Source organism: Micropterus dolomieu, linkage group LG15 (genome assembly GCF_021292245.1).
Source record: "Micropterus dolomieu isolate WLL.071019.BEF.003 ecotype Adirondacks linkage group LG15, ASM2129224v1, whole genome shotgun sequence".
Taxonomy (NCBI): Eukaryota; Metazoa; Chordata; class Actinopteri; order Centrarchiformes; family Centrarchidae; genus Micropterus; species Micropterus dolomieu.
This window is the reverse complement of record NC_060164.1, coordinates 14,412,523-14,424,354: the sequence shown is the minus strand read 5'-3', so window position 1 is coordinate 14,424,354 and position 11,832 is coordinate 14,412,523. Positions and strand designations below refer to the sequence as shown.

The window sequence follows — 11,832 nt, the reverse complement described above, 5'->3', positions numbered from 1 at the left end:
AACGTGCCAATCCTATATGTGAGACAAAAAGGCTTTGATGCCATGTTCAAAGCGCAAAAAGATGCAAGGACTTCGCCCTTTGACCTACAAATTATGCTTTTATAGTTTTTAGAGCTTTTACTTTGTATGCAAAATGTCTCTGTAAATGCTAATGAGGGAGCAACTTTAATTCCTCCTTTTTTACTTTAATAATACTGACTCAACAAAATCACTGAACCTTAATCATCCAAAAATGAAACACAAATAAATTTAATAATCAGAAAGACCTTTCTTTGGATTGGGATTCATTCGCCACTGATCAATACTTAATTCTAGACAAACAACACACATGACAAGTGAACTGGAAATTGTAAGGGCAGAAAATTGTTTTCTTCCTGCACTTATCAGCTTTTATGCAAGTACTTATAAGAGTGCTATTTTTCTCTTTATGTCTTATATATTGTTTTAAATCTTTAACCTGTTCCATCTTTATTATTGTTCTTCTTATTCCAGTCTGTCCACACGTGTGGGGTTTAGGTCAGGGATGTGGGGTTGTTGATTGTTTTCCTCACTAGCTGTTCTTCTCCTTCCTTGACTGGGATCAGTCAAGGACCTTTTGTTCCCCAAAACATAGATGCTCAGACTGTCTAATGATCATGCAATTGTTTGCTCTGGGCCAGACGTTAGTGACTGTCTTAGGAGACAGAACCTCTGGTCCAGCTGATTCTGTTGTAGTACTTCTCTGTTTATTCTCTTTAGTTAAATAAATTCTTCAAAGACAACGGTTAGTTGTAACTCAATTATTTGCTCAACCTCTCACCAGGAATACAATTTCCACCACAGAAATAATCACACTCATTTCAGATAGCATAAAATATGTTTCTTTTTAGTTATTAAAAATGAATATCCTTTTTAATCACAGGCAAAGTTAAGAAATTGATGAATTTCTTATTAATAAAAACATTGTCAAAATGCCTAAGACGTTAAAGTAAACACACTGATTTCTCATAATAATGATATGTGACAAACCCAAAGAAATGAAATCTCAACATGGAAAAGCCTAAGGATGAACATCTTCAAAACAAACAATTTACTGTTAATTTCGGCAGGTTTTGAGGCAAAGCATATGGTATGCTTATAAAGTGCTATCATGTATAATAAAGATTACCAGTACATAATAACTGTTACATAATATGATCTGATGCCGAGATGATTTGAAAGTGCTGTCGGAAGATGACTGAAATCATTTTCATTTAAGTCTTTATCTGCCGAAAACACGCCACAGTATTTATATGAATTCATATGAATAAATACTCTATCAACAGTGTATCCGATCTCCAATCTTTCAGCGATCCAAAATGACAAAAGAATGAATCCACAATTTCACAAATCTGGCTACTCAGAAACAACTGTTCATTTCCCACCAAGAGCATTTAATGGATCATCGAATATGTTGCTTGAATCCGCTGCTGTACTGGTCTCCTGAGACAGTGGCGTTTTCTTTGCTTTATGGGGAGCCTTGGTGACTGGTTTTACTGTGCTTGGTGAGAAGATGTCATCTTTAAAGAACAGAGATGGACAAAATATTTGGTTAAATGCACAGATTTAAAAAAAAAAAAAAAAAAAAGGTAGACCACAGGACAGACAAGATCATAAGTGTGCATTAAAAAAAACATGAATGCCTGCATGCTTTTTGTTGTTGCTTACCCATGTCATCATCAAATATTGATTTGGTCTCTCCCTTTGTCTTGGACTTCTGTTTTGGCTTTAAAGTGTCCGTCAGGTCAGCAAAAATATCTATGTTGTCATCAAACAAGCTGGCATCGATGGTCTTCTCTTTGTGCTTCTTGTGAACTTTAGGCACAGTGGCTACTTCATCCTAAGAACACAGAAAGTCAGCCGATAAGGAAAGAAATGAACACGCAGAAAACCTCGACAGTATTCCCATCAATGTAAGATTTAAAAAAAAAAAAAAAAAGAAGTACCTGGAAGATGTCCTGCTTTGAAAAACTACTGCTGATTTCTTTACTACTTGTGGATGTGGGAGTGGAGCTGTTGCTCACTCCAAAGATGTCCTCATCATCATCATCATCTTCTTCCAAGAAGGACGAAGCCTTGGTTTTCTTAGTAGCTGACCTTGGCTTGACCTTTTGGAAAAGGTCATCAGTGTTGTCATCAAAAATGGACGGGAGTGTGCTTTTGTCTTTGTCTTTCTTCAATCCTGCATTGCTACCGGCCTGAGGTTGTGTAGTCTTGGTAGTTTGGAGGGTGGAGGGTGTGTTAGTGACTGAGGTGGCCCCAAACAGACTGTCAGAGCCAAAAAGGTCATCCTGATCAGAAGGGGGTAGCACCTTGGTACTGATGCTGTCTTTACTAGAGTCTTTCTTTCCAGCGCTTGTGGATACTGGCAGAGTCAGTACAAAGGGTTTGGGGGAGGTTTCAGAGAGAGAAGATTGAGAAGGTAAGGAGGCGATCAAGGCTGTGGGCGCAGCGGAGTTAGGTAGTGTCGGACTGGCAGACGCCTGGCTGGACTTGTCTGCTGGAGGTAAGGCTAAACCAGACAGACTTGGGTTTGGCCCAGGAACACGTCCACCCAGGGTCTTTTCATTATTGTCCATAGATCTTTGGGCTGCTTGCTGCCTCGCTGCTCTGGACTGGGGTCTCCGCTGTACAGAACCTTTGGCACGGCTCTGCATGGCAGAAGATTTGCACTCATATTATCACATCAGAAATCCAAGCAAATGAAAAGCAACTCAAAGACTTCAAGGTAGCAGACATAACACTCCAGGAATCAAAAACCCACCTTGTGTGCGCTCTGCAGTGTTGTAACCTGGACTGGGGAGTCAAAGCTCACTCCTCCCTCCTTGTTTGTCTGGGCTCCTACAGGAGTTGTGGCAGGGCTGGGGCTCTGGCTGGAACTGGACACACCAGAGGAGGAACTAAGACCCATGCCAGGGAGTACATTTACAGCGCCTGGCATACTGGGCACAGCACCAGGGAGCAACGCAGCAGGGTTGATCATCAGGTTGGCCTGAATATGATAAGATCAGATGCACCAGTATAATAATTTATCCAGGTGAAAATGACACCGTGATACCTGAGCACTGACCAAAGACTATTTAGAACAGAAGGAAGTTAAAACCGTACAAAGGTTAATTTCTATGCCTCAACACTACACATTTGCAGTTTCTCAGAGGACTTCCAAGCAGCAGATCATTCAAAGGAAAGCCAGAACTGCGGATGTAAATGAGGCAAATGCAATATGCAGGAACATCTTCTTAAACTGACAGAAAGAGCGAGCAAAATCAAATCAAAACAGAATTATGTCCACTTTGGTAGCCATGCTGTTGTATCATAGCCAAGCTATTACAGTTGGAACATGAAAATGCACAGGTAGTAGAAGCCTTAAAAGAGAAAACATATAAGTGGGAATCGAAAGTTCTATCCCCAGGAGGAATCAAAGTGAAATGTCAGGATTTGATTCAATAAAAACAAAACTATTACTTGAAGTTTCCCAATCTTTGATGAGGAATCTTTAGGTTTTACAGGGCTTGGTGCAGGTTTCTGTGTGGTGAGATTACAGCAGGTTCAGAAATGAATCCAATGAAGGCATTTCTTGTGTTCATCGTGAAACATCTTTCAACAGGCAATAAATAACAACATATCAAAAATTATAAAGAAACGGCTAAAACAAGTAAAAATAAACCCTAAATCAAAACGGCATGGCTACTCAGGCATGTGTGTTGGTGGCTCAAAGAAGCAACAAGTGCATGATATTATTGGAACTGCAGTATTCGCTTTCAGTAGACTCACCTGAATCTCTGATACAGATTCTGGACTTGCTAGTGGTGCTCTGTCATTAGGTTTACTGGGTTTTTCTGCTACTTTCTGAGAATGAAAATGAAAAAGGTTTGAAAGTTCTCCTAATACTAGTACTAATGTACAAATATATGATGCTACGGAAGCAAGAATTCAACTGAATTGCAATCACAAAAAAAATAAATAAATAAGAATCAAATTGCTACCGGAGGAGGAGCTTTTGGCTTGATGGAGCTAAAGAGGTCATCCTCATCCTCATCTGCAAACAGACTTTGTGCTGCTGACTTTGCTGAGCTGGGCTTGGAGCTCTGAAAGGTAAACATAGTCATGTATCCTTACCATGTAGTGAAATACATCTGTATGTGGAGAAAAAAGAAAGATACAAACAGATAAGACTATATACTGACTGCAGCTTTTCCTGAGGTGGCAAAGAGGTCAACATCTGGGTCATTGTCCTTCTGCTGCGTCTGACTGAACAGCAGCTCCTCATCCTGGAACACACCTGTGCTCTTTGCTTGTGGCCGCTCCTCTGTAGGCTGTAAAGACTTAAATACACACATTTTAATACCTGTATAGCAAGAGAAACAGTATACCACTGCAACTAAATCAATTCTTCACACTATGTGTAGGTTCACTGTAAATCACACAAACCTTTAGTGTGTTTCTTGCTGTGGGTTTACTGGGCGCGAATATGGGATCATTCCAATCGGATTCATCCTCCTCCTCCTCATCAAATAGGCTAACAGCGTTTGTTTTGACTTTCTCTTCCCTCCTCTCCTCCTTCTTAACATTTGGTGGCGGGCTCTCCTTAGAGAGGAAGCCATCATCATTGTCAACTTCATCCAACGGGCTCTTTGCCTTCTTGCTGGCAAGAGCGTTGATGCTTCCGAAAAGACCGATGGCTCCAGCAGACTTCTTTTTACTTTCACTGCTCTCTGGTGATGGCGATGACGGGAGCGGCTCAGGGGTCTTTGCCACTGACTTCTCCTGCTCTGAAGGCTTGTCCTCTCCTGCCGTCCTAGAAACCTCAACCTCTTCGGATTTTTCTATCGGGGAGGACGACTGAGAGGCCAAAGCAGGTGTCTGATGAATACAGGTATTAAATGAATTTAATATCAGTGTGGGAGATAAAGCAAATAGTGTAATAAATGAACTATTACAGAATCTAATTTTAAATACCACTCTGTAACCAACTTGATTTTTTTTATTGGCGTTTTCTGTCTAATTGATCCTAATGGTCTTCTAGGGGCAGACAAAATTCTCAGACCCCATGAGCTTATGAAACTGATCGTTTTTAATGACAAAAAATAAGTTAGTGCACTCACTTTAGCAGCTGGAGCGGCAGCGTTTGTGGTGACAGCTTGTTTGATGCCAAAAAGGGATCCCTTTTCTTCATCATCATCGCCCTCGTCTTCAAACAAGAGAGCAACTCTCTGAGGCTTCTTCTGACTATATGAAGAAACAAGAGGATAGATTCCTGGGATTACAAAGTTTGAAAATGAATGTACTTTATTCTGTGGAGCATAATGAGAGTGAATTTAATACAATTGTGAGTAGATGTTTGTTTTCTAATGTATTGAAAGAAAAAAAAAAAAAAATACCTCGACTCTTTTGTTGGAGCAAACAGGTCATCATCATCATCATCAGCGTCAAAGAGGCTGCTTTTTTGAGACGTTTTGGCACTGGGGAGACTGGAGGGGGCACTAGCACTGGACTTCATCCCACCTGTCCTAACCTCTGGTTTTACAGCACTACTTTTAGAACTCATCCACTGGTCCTGTCATTCAAATATCCCCGGAAAAATAATGTATCATTATGGAACATACGCCATTAAATATGAGTGTGCAGCAGTCAAATATTACTTTTTGTACCTCATCATCACTGAAGAGGGAGCTGGACACAGCCTTACTGGGTTGCGGTGTGGAGGCTTTAGCCTGTTTAGGTTTAGGTTTAGATTTAGCTGCAGATGCAAACAGATCCTGCAAGGTGAACAAGATTGATGTTATATACTCAAAGCAAAAACAAACCTAACCTTATTCAGTTTTGAGTGTGCAAAATATTAGTTAATTATTTTCACCTCTTCTTCCTCGTCATCAAATAATGACAAAGGCGCTTTGCTGGTTTTGGCCTGGCTTGTAGGTTCAGGCTTAGACTGGCTTTTGGGGATGTTTGGAAATCCCTATGGAAGGTAAAATACAGTATAATTAAAAAGCCTTATTATGGTTAACACTTTTTTATTCCAGCAGTGATGTTTGAGAGCCTTACAGGTGTGTCTTCATCATCAGAGAAGAGGCCTTTGGCCTGGGCTTTCTGAGTCACCTTCCCGGGATCTGGAGCAGGCCCATTCTGAAATGCCAAACATGAAGATGACAATTTAATATTAATAGCTTTCTAAATTGTTCCATTTTGAAAGTATGAGGTCTTAGTCTAGAAAGAAAATATTGGTACAGGGCAAAGAGAACTGAACTGTGCCAAGAGGGGTAAAGGCCAGCAGTGTTCTCCAAAATAAATCGAATTTGGCCTTTCCTCAGATTGCACTCGAAAATGGCACACAGCAAATCAATACACTGACTGCAACTAGGTCTGTTCATTTAATGGCATCCGTGCCCGATAAATGAGCTTGTGAGTCATTGTAGGAGCAGGCACGACCTCAAAACAAAAAGTAAAGATCAAGTTACACTGAAACTGCAATAACTTTGTAGATAAAACTTGAAAATACAATGTGGCTGACAACCAGTTGATGGTGTATCAGGTGTATTCACAGCCCCTGCTGGCAGCTAAACATAACAATGAATCGTCAACATAGGAACTCGTCTATAGACCACAAAAAAAATAAAAATAAAAACACTCCCAAACTAAATATGTCATTTGTACAATTATTAATACTGTGAGCCATCATCTTCAAACGCAGGTTTCTGTTGATGTTTACCTTTTTCTCAGGATATTTAACCTGCTCCTCCACTCCCTCCTTCTTGCTCTGCGCTGGAGTTGGCACACTGTACTTTGCACTGAATATGTCACCATCCTCATCGTCATCATCGAAAAGGTCAATAGCTTTCTTGGGTTTGGGTTTCTCCTGTCCAGCTGAAAAAAAGAAGGAAAAAAAAAAAACAACCAACACACAGTGGTTTGAGGGTAAGCAGCATCCCACCCAAACTTGGACAGTAGCACTGTGCCAGGTTCTCACACGCTTACCAGATTCAGACTTATTCAGGCTTTTACCACTGAAGAAGTCATCGTCCTCGTCCTCATCATCAAATAGCCCACCTCCACCTACACCAGCTCCTGCAGGAACCTGTTTGGAGGCAGCATTGGTCTTAGGAGCTGAAGTTCTATTCTCCTTGCTCTCCACCGATTCAGAGTCATTCCCCGAGCTGAACAGGCTGTTATCTGTGGCGAGAAAGTGATTTGGTTGGGTTGAGTATGATGAAGCAGACAAGGACGTGATACTAGCGGTCTTACAAATAAATGCTACTACCTGGGAATATTGAAATGGCACCCGGTGGAATCTTCTTTCCAGGTTTGTCCGATTCTTGGACGGGAAAGAAAGTTATATAGCAATCTGCTAGTTCAGTTTTTCCCTATATGTTTGTACCCATCTTATGTCTAGAAAGTCTTAGGTCATACCTGCAGTTTGAGCTGTGCTTTTCATTCCTTCATTCTGCACCTTTTTCTCTTGGGACACAGAAGGTTTTGGTGCCTCCGAGAAAAGATCACCCTGAATGCATAACACAATACAGCACATATCAAATGCTGGCTGTAGTCCAGAGTTTATGTAATGTGAAAGTAGCGTGAATAAGAGAGTGAGAGCTCTGAAAATCATTTAGTTTCATATACCTCATCATCATCGTCAAAGAGGCCTCTCCCTCCACTGAAGAGGCCACCTTTTCCTCCGAACGGCGAGAAGTCATCGTCATCCATCTTTGGTGGCTTAAACATGTCATCACTGTCCTCTTCAACTGCTGTAACAATGAACATAAACAGCATTGAGCAGCATACTGTGAACAATACTTCTGCTTTGGAAATAACTAATGCAAAATTCAACAAAAAATTGCACTGATGATGAATGAAAGTCCTACCCTGTGGCTTTGCAGGCTTTGGTTCTTTCCTGCCTTTACTTTTCTTCTTAGATGTCAATGCTTCCAAGATGGTAGAAAAAAACAAAATCCATGAGCATGCACATGCAACTATGGCACCCATTACTTGAATCTCAAATGCAAACTTTGATGACGACTTCTTGTTCAATTAAATATGAAGAGTGGGCGGAACAAAAAATGTCATGTAAATTCAAGTGAGATGACAGACTACCAGTTGGTTAATAATGACAATGACTCACATGCGCGATCTCCTTCTGGTTTGTTGACTGGTTCACCTTTAATTCGGGCCGCCAGCTCATCGGCAAAAGACGATGGGCCTGTGTTCTGAACGTGACATAAAAAAACCCAGAAGAGTGTAAAGTCAAGATTCCAAAAGAAATTGCATATAATCCACTCACAAAGACGTCTCTCAACTACTCAAGAAAAGTTATAATAGGCATACCTTTGAGTCGTCGTCATCATCCCTGTCTGATTCTCCAAATATGTCAGAATCCTCCTCCTCCTCCTCCTCCTCTTCATCATCCTCATAACTCAACATGGATGATTTCTGGCCAAGTGTGGGAGGAGAATCCAACATGAATAGAGTTACTCAGTTTAAATGCCAGTTGCAAATGCCATGTTAAAATGTTCAGTTTAAATCTTTGATGCGTTTGGCAGCCAGCTTTACCTTCTTAATGTTATTGTGACCTTCGTCCTCCTCCTGATCAAAGTCCTCATCTGAATGCTGTCAAATAAATACAATATAGTGTTTATTTTCCTTTGCAAGATGCAAAATTAAAAATGTTAAAAAATACTGTGAAAGAAAAGAAAAATAGATCTTACAACTTGTTCTTTGCCATCTTCGCTCTCAATGACACTGTCTCGGTCACTGTCACTGTCAACGGACATTTCTGGAAAAGGAACCATAGATGTGAGGGAAAATAAACATTATACTGTACAGTTGCCTGAAGAAGCTGCCATGAGTTTATTACCGTCACTTGAGAGGTCACCAAGTCCAACATCATCTTGTTCCATGAAGGCCTGCGAACCAATGAGATATGGAAGTGGCCTGTCCACATATAGATCCTAAAAGACAAGGGAAAAAACAGACACACACGCTGAAGTACACAGAGATGCTTTATCACATGCATTTCTGCAGTAATTGCAGTAATCCTAAATTGCTACTTCAACATAAAGAGCACACCTTAGGCTCGAGGATGGCTTCCACTTTGTCTGCGACCTCTTCGTCCTCTGAGTCAGAGTTTCCTGCTTTGATGTCCAGATGCTCAAAGGCCGACTCCAGAACTCTCAGACCGTAGTTTACAGCTTCCTGCATCTTAGGGATCAGCTCGGCCTCTTTCTGCTCTCGAGTCTTCTCCTTAAAGGAAAACATAAATGGTTTTCACAGAGCAATAAAAGACTTGTGGATATTGTGCCGACTGCTGTGGCCATATTATCCTTGAAATAATAATACTGAAAAGCATTATTCAGTATTGTACTGGTTGCTCAGTGGTGTATTCTATGACAGCAATTGTGAGGAGCAGAATGGACAAATTCTTTATACCTGCTCAGGCTGCTTCTCCAAAACATCAGCCTTGGGAATAGCCTCTTCTACCTCTTCATCATACACTCTCTGTAACAGGACACAAAGTAAAAAGACTTTTTTTCTAAGCAGATAGATTACATCATGTAAAAGATCACCACAAGACATCCTGCAACATTTTTAGTTCCAAAAGTACACAAACACATGGACTTAATTGTCACAGTTACAGTATAAAAAGCAAAATTGAATTATATAATAAAATACATTACATTTTCTATAAACTGCGTATTGGAAAGCATGAGAAAGTCATTAAAGACAGAGTGTAAGCAGCTGTCTGTGGCCTTGGTGTCGCGGATCAGACTGTCCAACTGCTTTTCAATCTCGTGTGTCTTTGACAGCATTCTCTGGGAGAAGTCTTGGAGGAACAGGAAGAGCTGTGAAGAAAAAAACCCCAACCCAAAACGGTTATGAAGACAGCACGACAGTTGCAAAGTTACTTCCATTTCACCAAAGCAGAAGACATTTCACAATACACTCAACTACTCAGATTTAAAGCATTTATCTGCCTATCTGAGAAAAGATGAATTACTGTTTTTTTGGCCTATTCCAAAGCTGGGGAAAATGTTTTTGACTTACCCCTGAGTCAGCTGCCAAGGACCAGTTGGCACTGTTCTGCCGCATCTCTTCAAGAGTCCAGGGTCTTTCCCAAATTTGAGCATCTTTCTCTAAATGTTCACTTCTGCTTGGGCCATTTGCTATACCCTCCGGCAACCCGCTCATCTGCAATTAGATCACTTGTTGTTATTAATGTAATGAATAATTCAGAAGGGCTTTAAAGAAACTGCCGTAAAAGCTTTTCCTTTTATGTCATTAACACATCATAAAAGGAAAAGCCTACCTAAAAGCTAAGTAATCTGCTTGTGTAATAATGTAGCCCACATATCTACTTTAATTTGCGTATCTGAACCAGTCTTTGCTTGAGGTAAAAAGCTGAGAGAGTGTTAGAATGTAAAAGCTTGTTGGAGAAAAACAACATTTAGGCAACTTTATATGGACACAACAAGATGTCTTCTGCAAATGTGTAATGTTATTGCCAAAGCCCAAACCATAAACTGCAGTGATGATATCACCTATAAACAAGTCTAGAACTACTCCACAGACAATGAAGTTTGAGACACCTCCTAGGACACCTTCAAAAATATAGAAAACACTGCAAACAGCTAAATATTAAATCAATCAAAAAAGAGACCTACATTAAAACATTCAAAATCTCGATTTTTATATTCTATAGTACAGTGGTTGTCACAGAAAGTAAGGTATGTGACAGGACTTTGACATTTGACAAATAAATCAAACATGATGCCTCCCAACAAATGAACAACCAGTGTGAATTGCTGCCCCCTGGTCGAAGGTTTAAAAGTCCACTCTGTGAAATAAACCAGGGAGGAAGATAATTCATCCCAATGTTTTTGTTTGTGTGATGTGTTCATTTTTTGTCTGCGAAGTCAATAACGTTAACTTAAACGAAGTGCAAAAGTAACCTTAACTGATGACACAAACAATTCAAAGTGTTGATCCTCTTATTGCCTGCTCAAAGGGAGTGTGTGTGTGTGTGTGTGTGTGTGTGTGTGTGTGTGTGTGTGTGTGTGTGTGTGTGTGTGTGTATGTGTGGATAATGACTTTGGTTTCCTGAGTCACTAAAATACAAGTTACATTCCGTTTTTGTTTTACGTTAGTTTTACTGCTAACGTTGCACTTGCAGCAACGTTGCAACAAGCTAGCTTTGGCGATACAACAACGTTACAAATGTGCGGAAGACAACGTGTTGTGCCCATATAAAGTTGACTAAGAGTTATTTCATCCCATTAAGTTCGCTTTCACATTCAAATAGACTTGCTTCTGAAAGATAAAGCGGGTACTGTTTGGCTAGTAAATAGCTTAACTTAGCTAGCCGACAACAACGTTAGCTATAGCTGTTCCAAGCAACACAGAGTCATTTATCCGCCTACATTTCAGCGCTCTCTTGCTTACCTTGAATACCTCTGGTTAAATGCTGTCCACGACGGTCAACCGTGGTGAGAAACGACGTAAAAAATAAGATCGATTATGCTAAATTTGGCCTTTCCCTCATTGGTCTTCTGACAGGTCAGCCATGTTCTGTCTGCAGACAGTCACCTGACTATCGTTGCTCAGCAACCCATTGAAAGTGGGGCGGAGTGGATCTGAAGCTAAGCTAGTTTTCGGTCGGTGATTACCTTGCATTAAAGCGTCTCTGGTCTCACATATATGTTCCTCCATTTTAAATCAACAGGTTTAACACAGAGTTCTTCATGTGTAGGACAAAGTAAACCTGTTGTTTATATCCAAAGTTATGGTAGTATGTCCACTAACTTATTCACTGCCTCAGAACCATTT

The 11,832-nt window shown here is 40.4% G+C and overlaps 1 protein-coding gene across 2 annotated transcripts; it reads right to left on the bottom strand.

Moving 5' to 3' along the window:
* Positions 1–764: 764 nt before the first annotated feature.
* On the bottom strand, positions 765–11,653 carry washc2c (WASH complex subunit 2C). 2 transcript variants are annotated; one of them, XM_046070897.1, is made up of 30 exons: positions 11,449–11,653; positions 10,054–10,197; positions 9,687–9,851; positions 9,439–9,507; positions 9,079–9,252; positions 8,867–8,960; positions 8,718–8,785; positions 8,563–8,619; positions 8,338–8,442; positions 8,135–8,219; positions 7,878–7,937; positions 7,636–7,760; positions 7,426–7,516; positions 7,277–7,330; positions 6,994–7,188; positions 6,728–6,882; positions 6,064–6,144; positions 5,876–5,977; positions 5,670–5,777; positions 5,400–5,575; positions 5,124–5,247; positions 4,450–4,881; positions 4,206–4,343; positions 4,005–4,106; positions 3,793–3,867; positions 3,484–3,543; positions 2,783–3,010; positions 1,965–2,669; positions 1,687–1,858; positions 765–1,538 (listed from the first exon to the last, which is right to left on the bottom strand). In XM_046070897.1, the coding sequence occupies exons 2-30, from the start codon at positions 10,195–10,197 to the stop codon at positions 1,393–1,395; spliced, it is 4,290 nt and encodes a 1,429-aa protein (XP_045926853.1). In that variant the 5' UTR covers positions 11,449–11,653; the 3' UTR covers positions 765–1,392. The 2 variants fall into 2 exon arrangements, with proteins under 2 accessions (XP_045926853.1, XP_045926854.1); XM_046070898.1 differs by lacking the exon at positions 3,484–3,543 and having other exon boundaries at positions 11,449–11,652.
* Between the last annotated feature and the right edge of the window lie 179 nt (positions 11,654–11,832).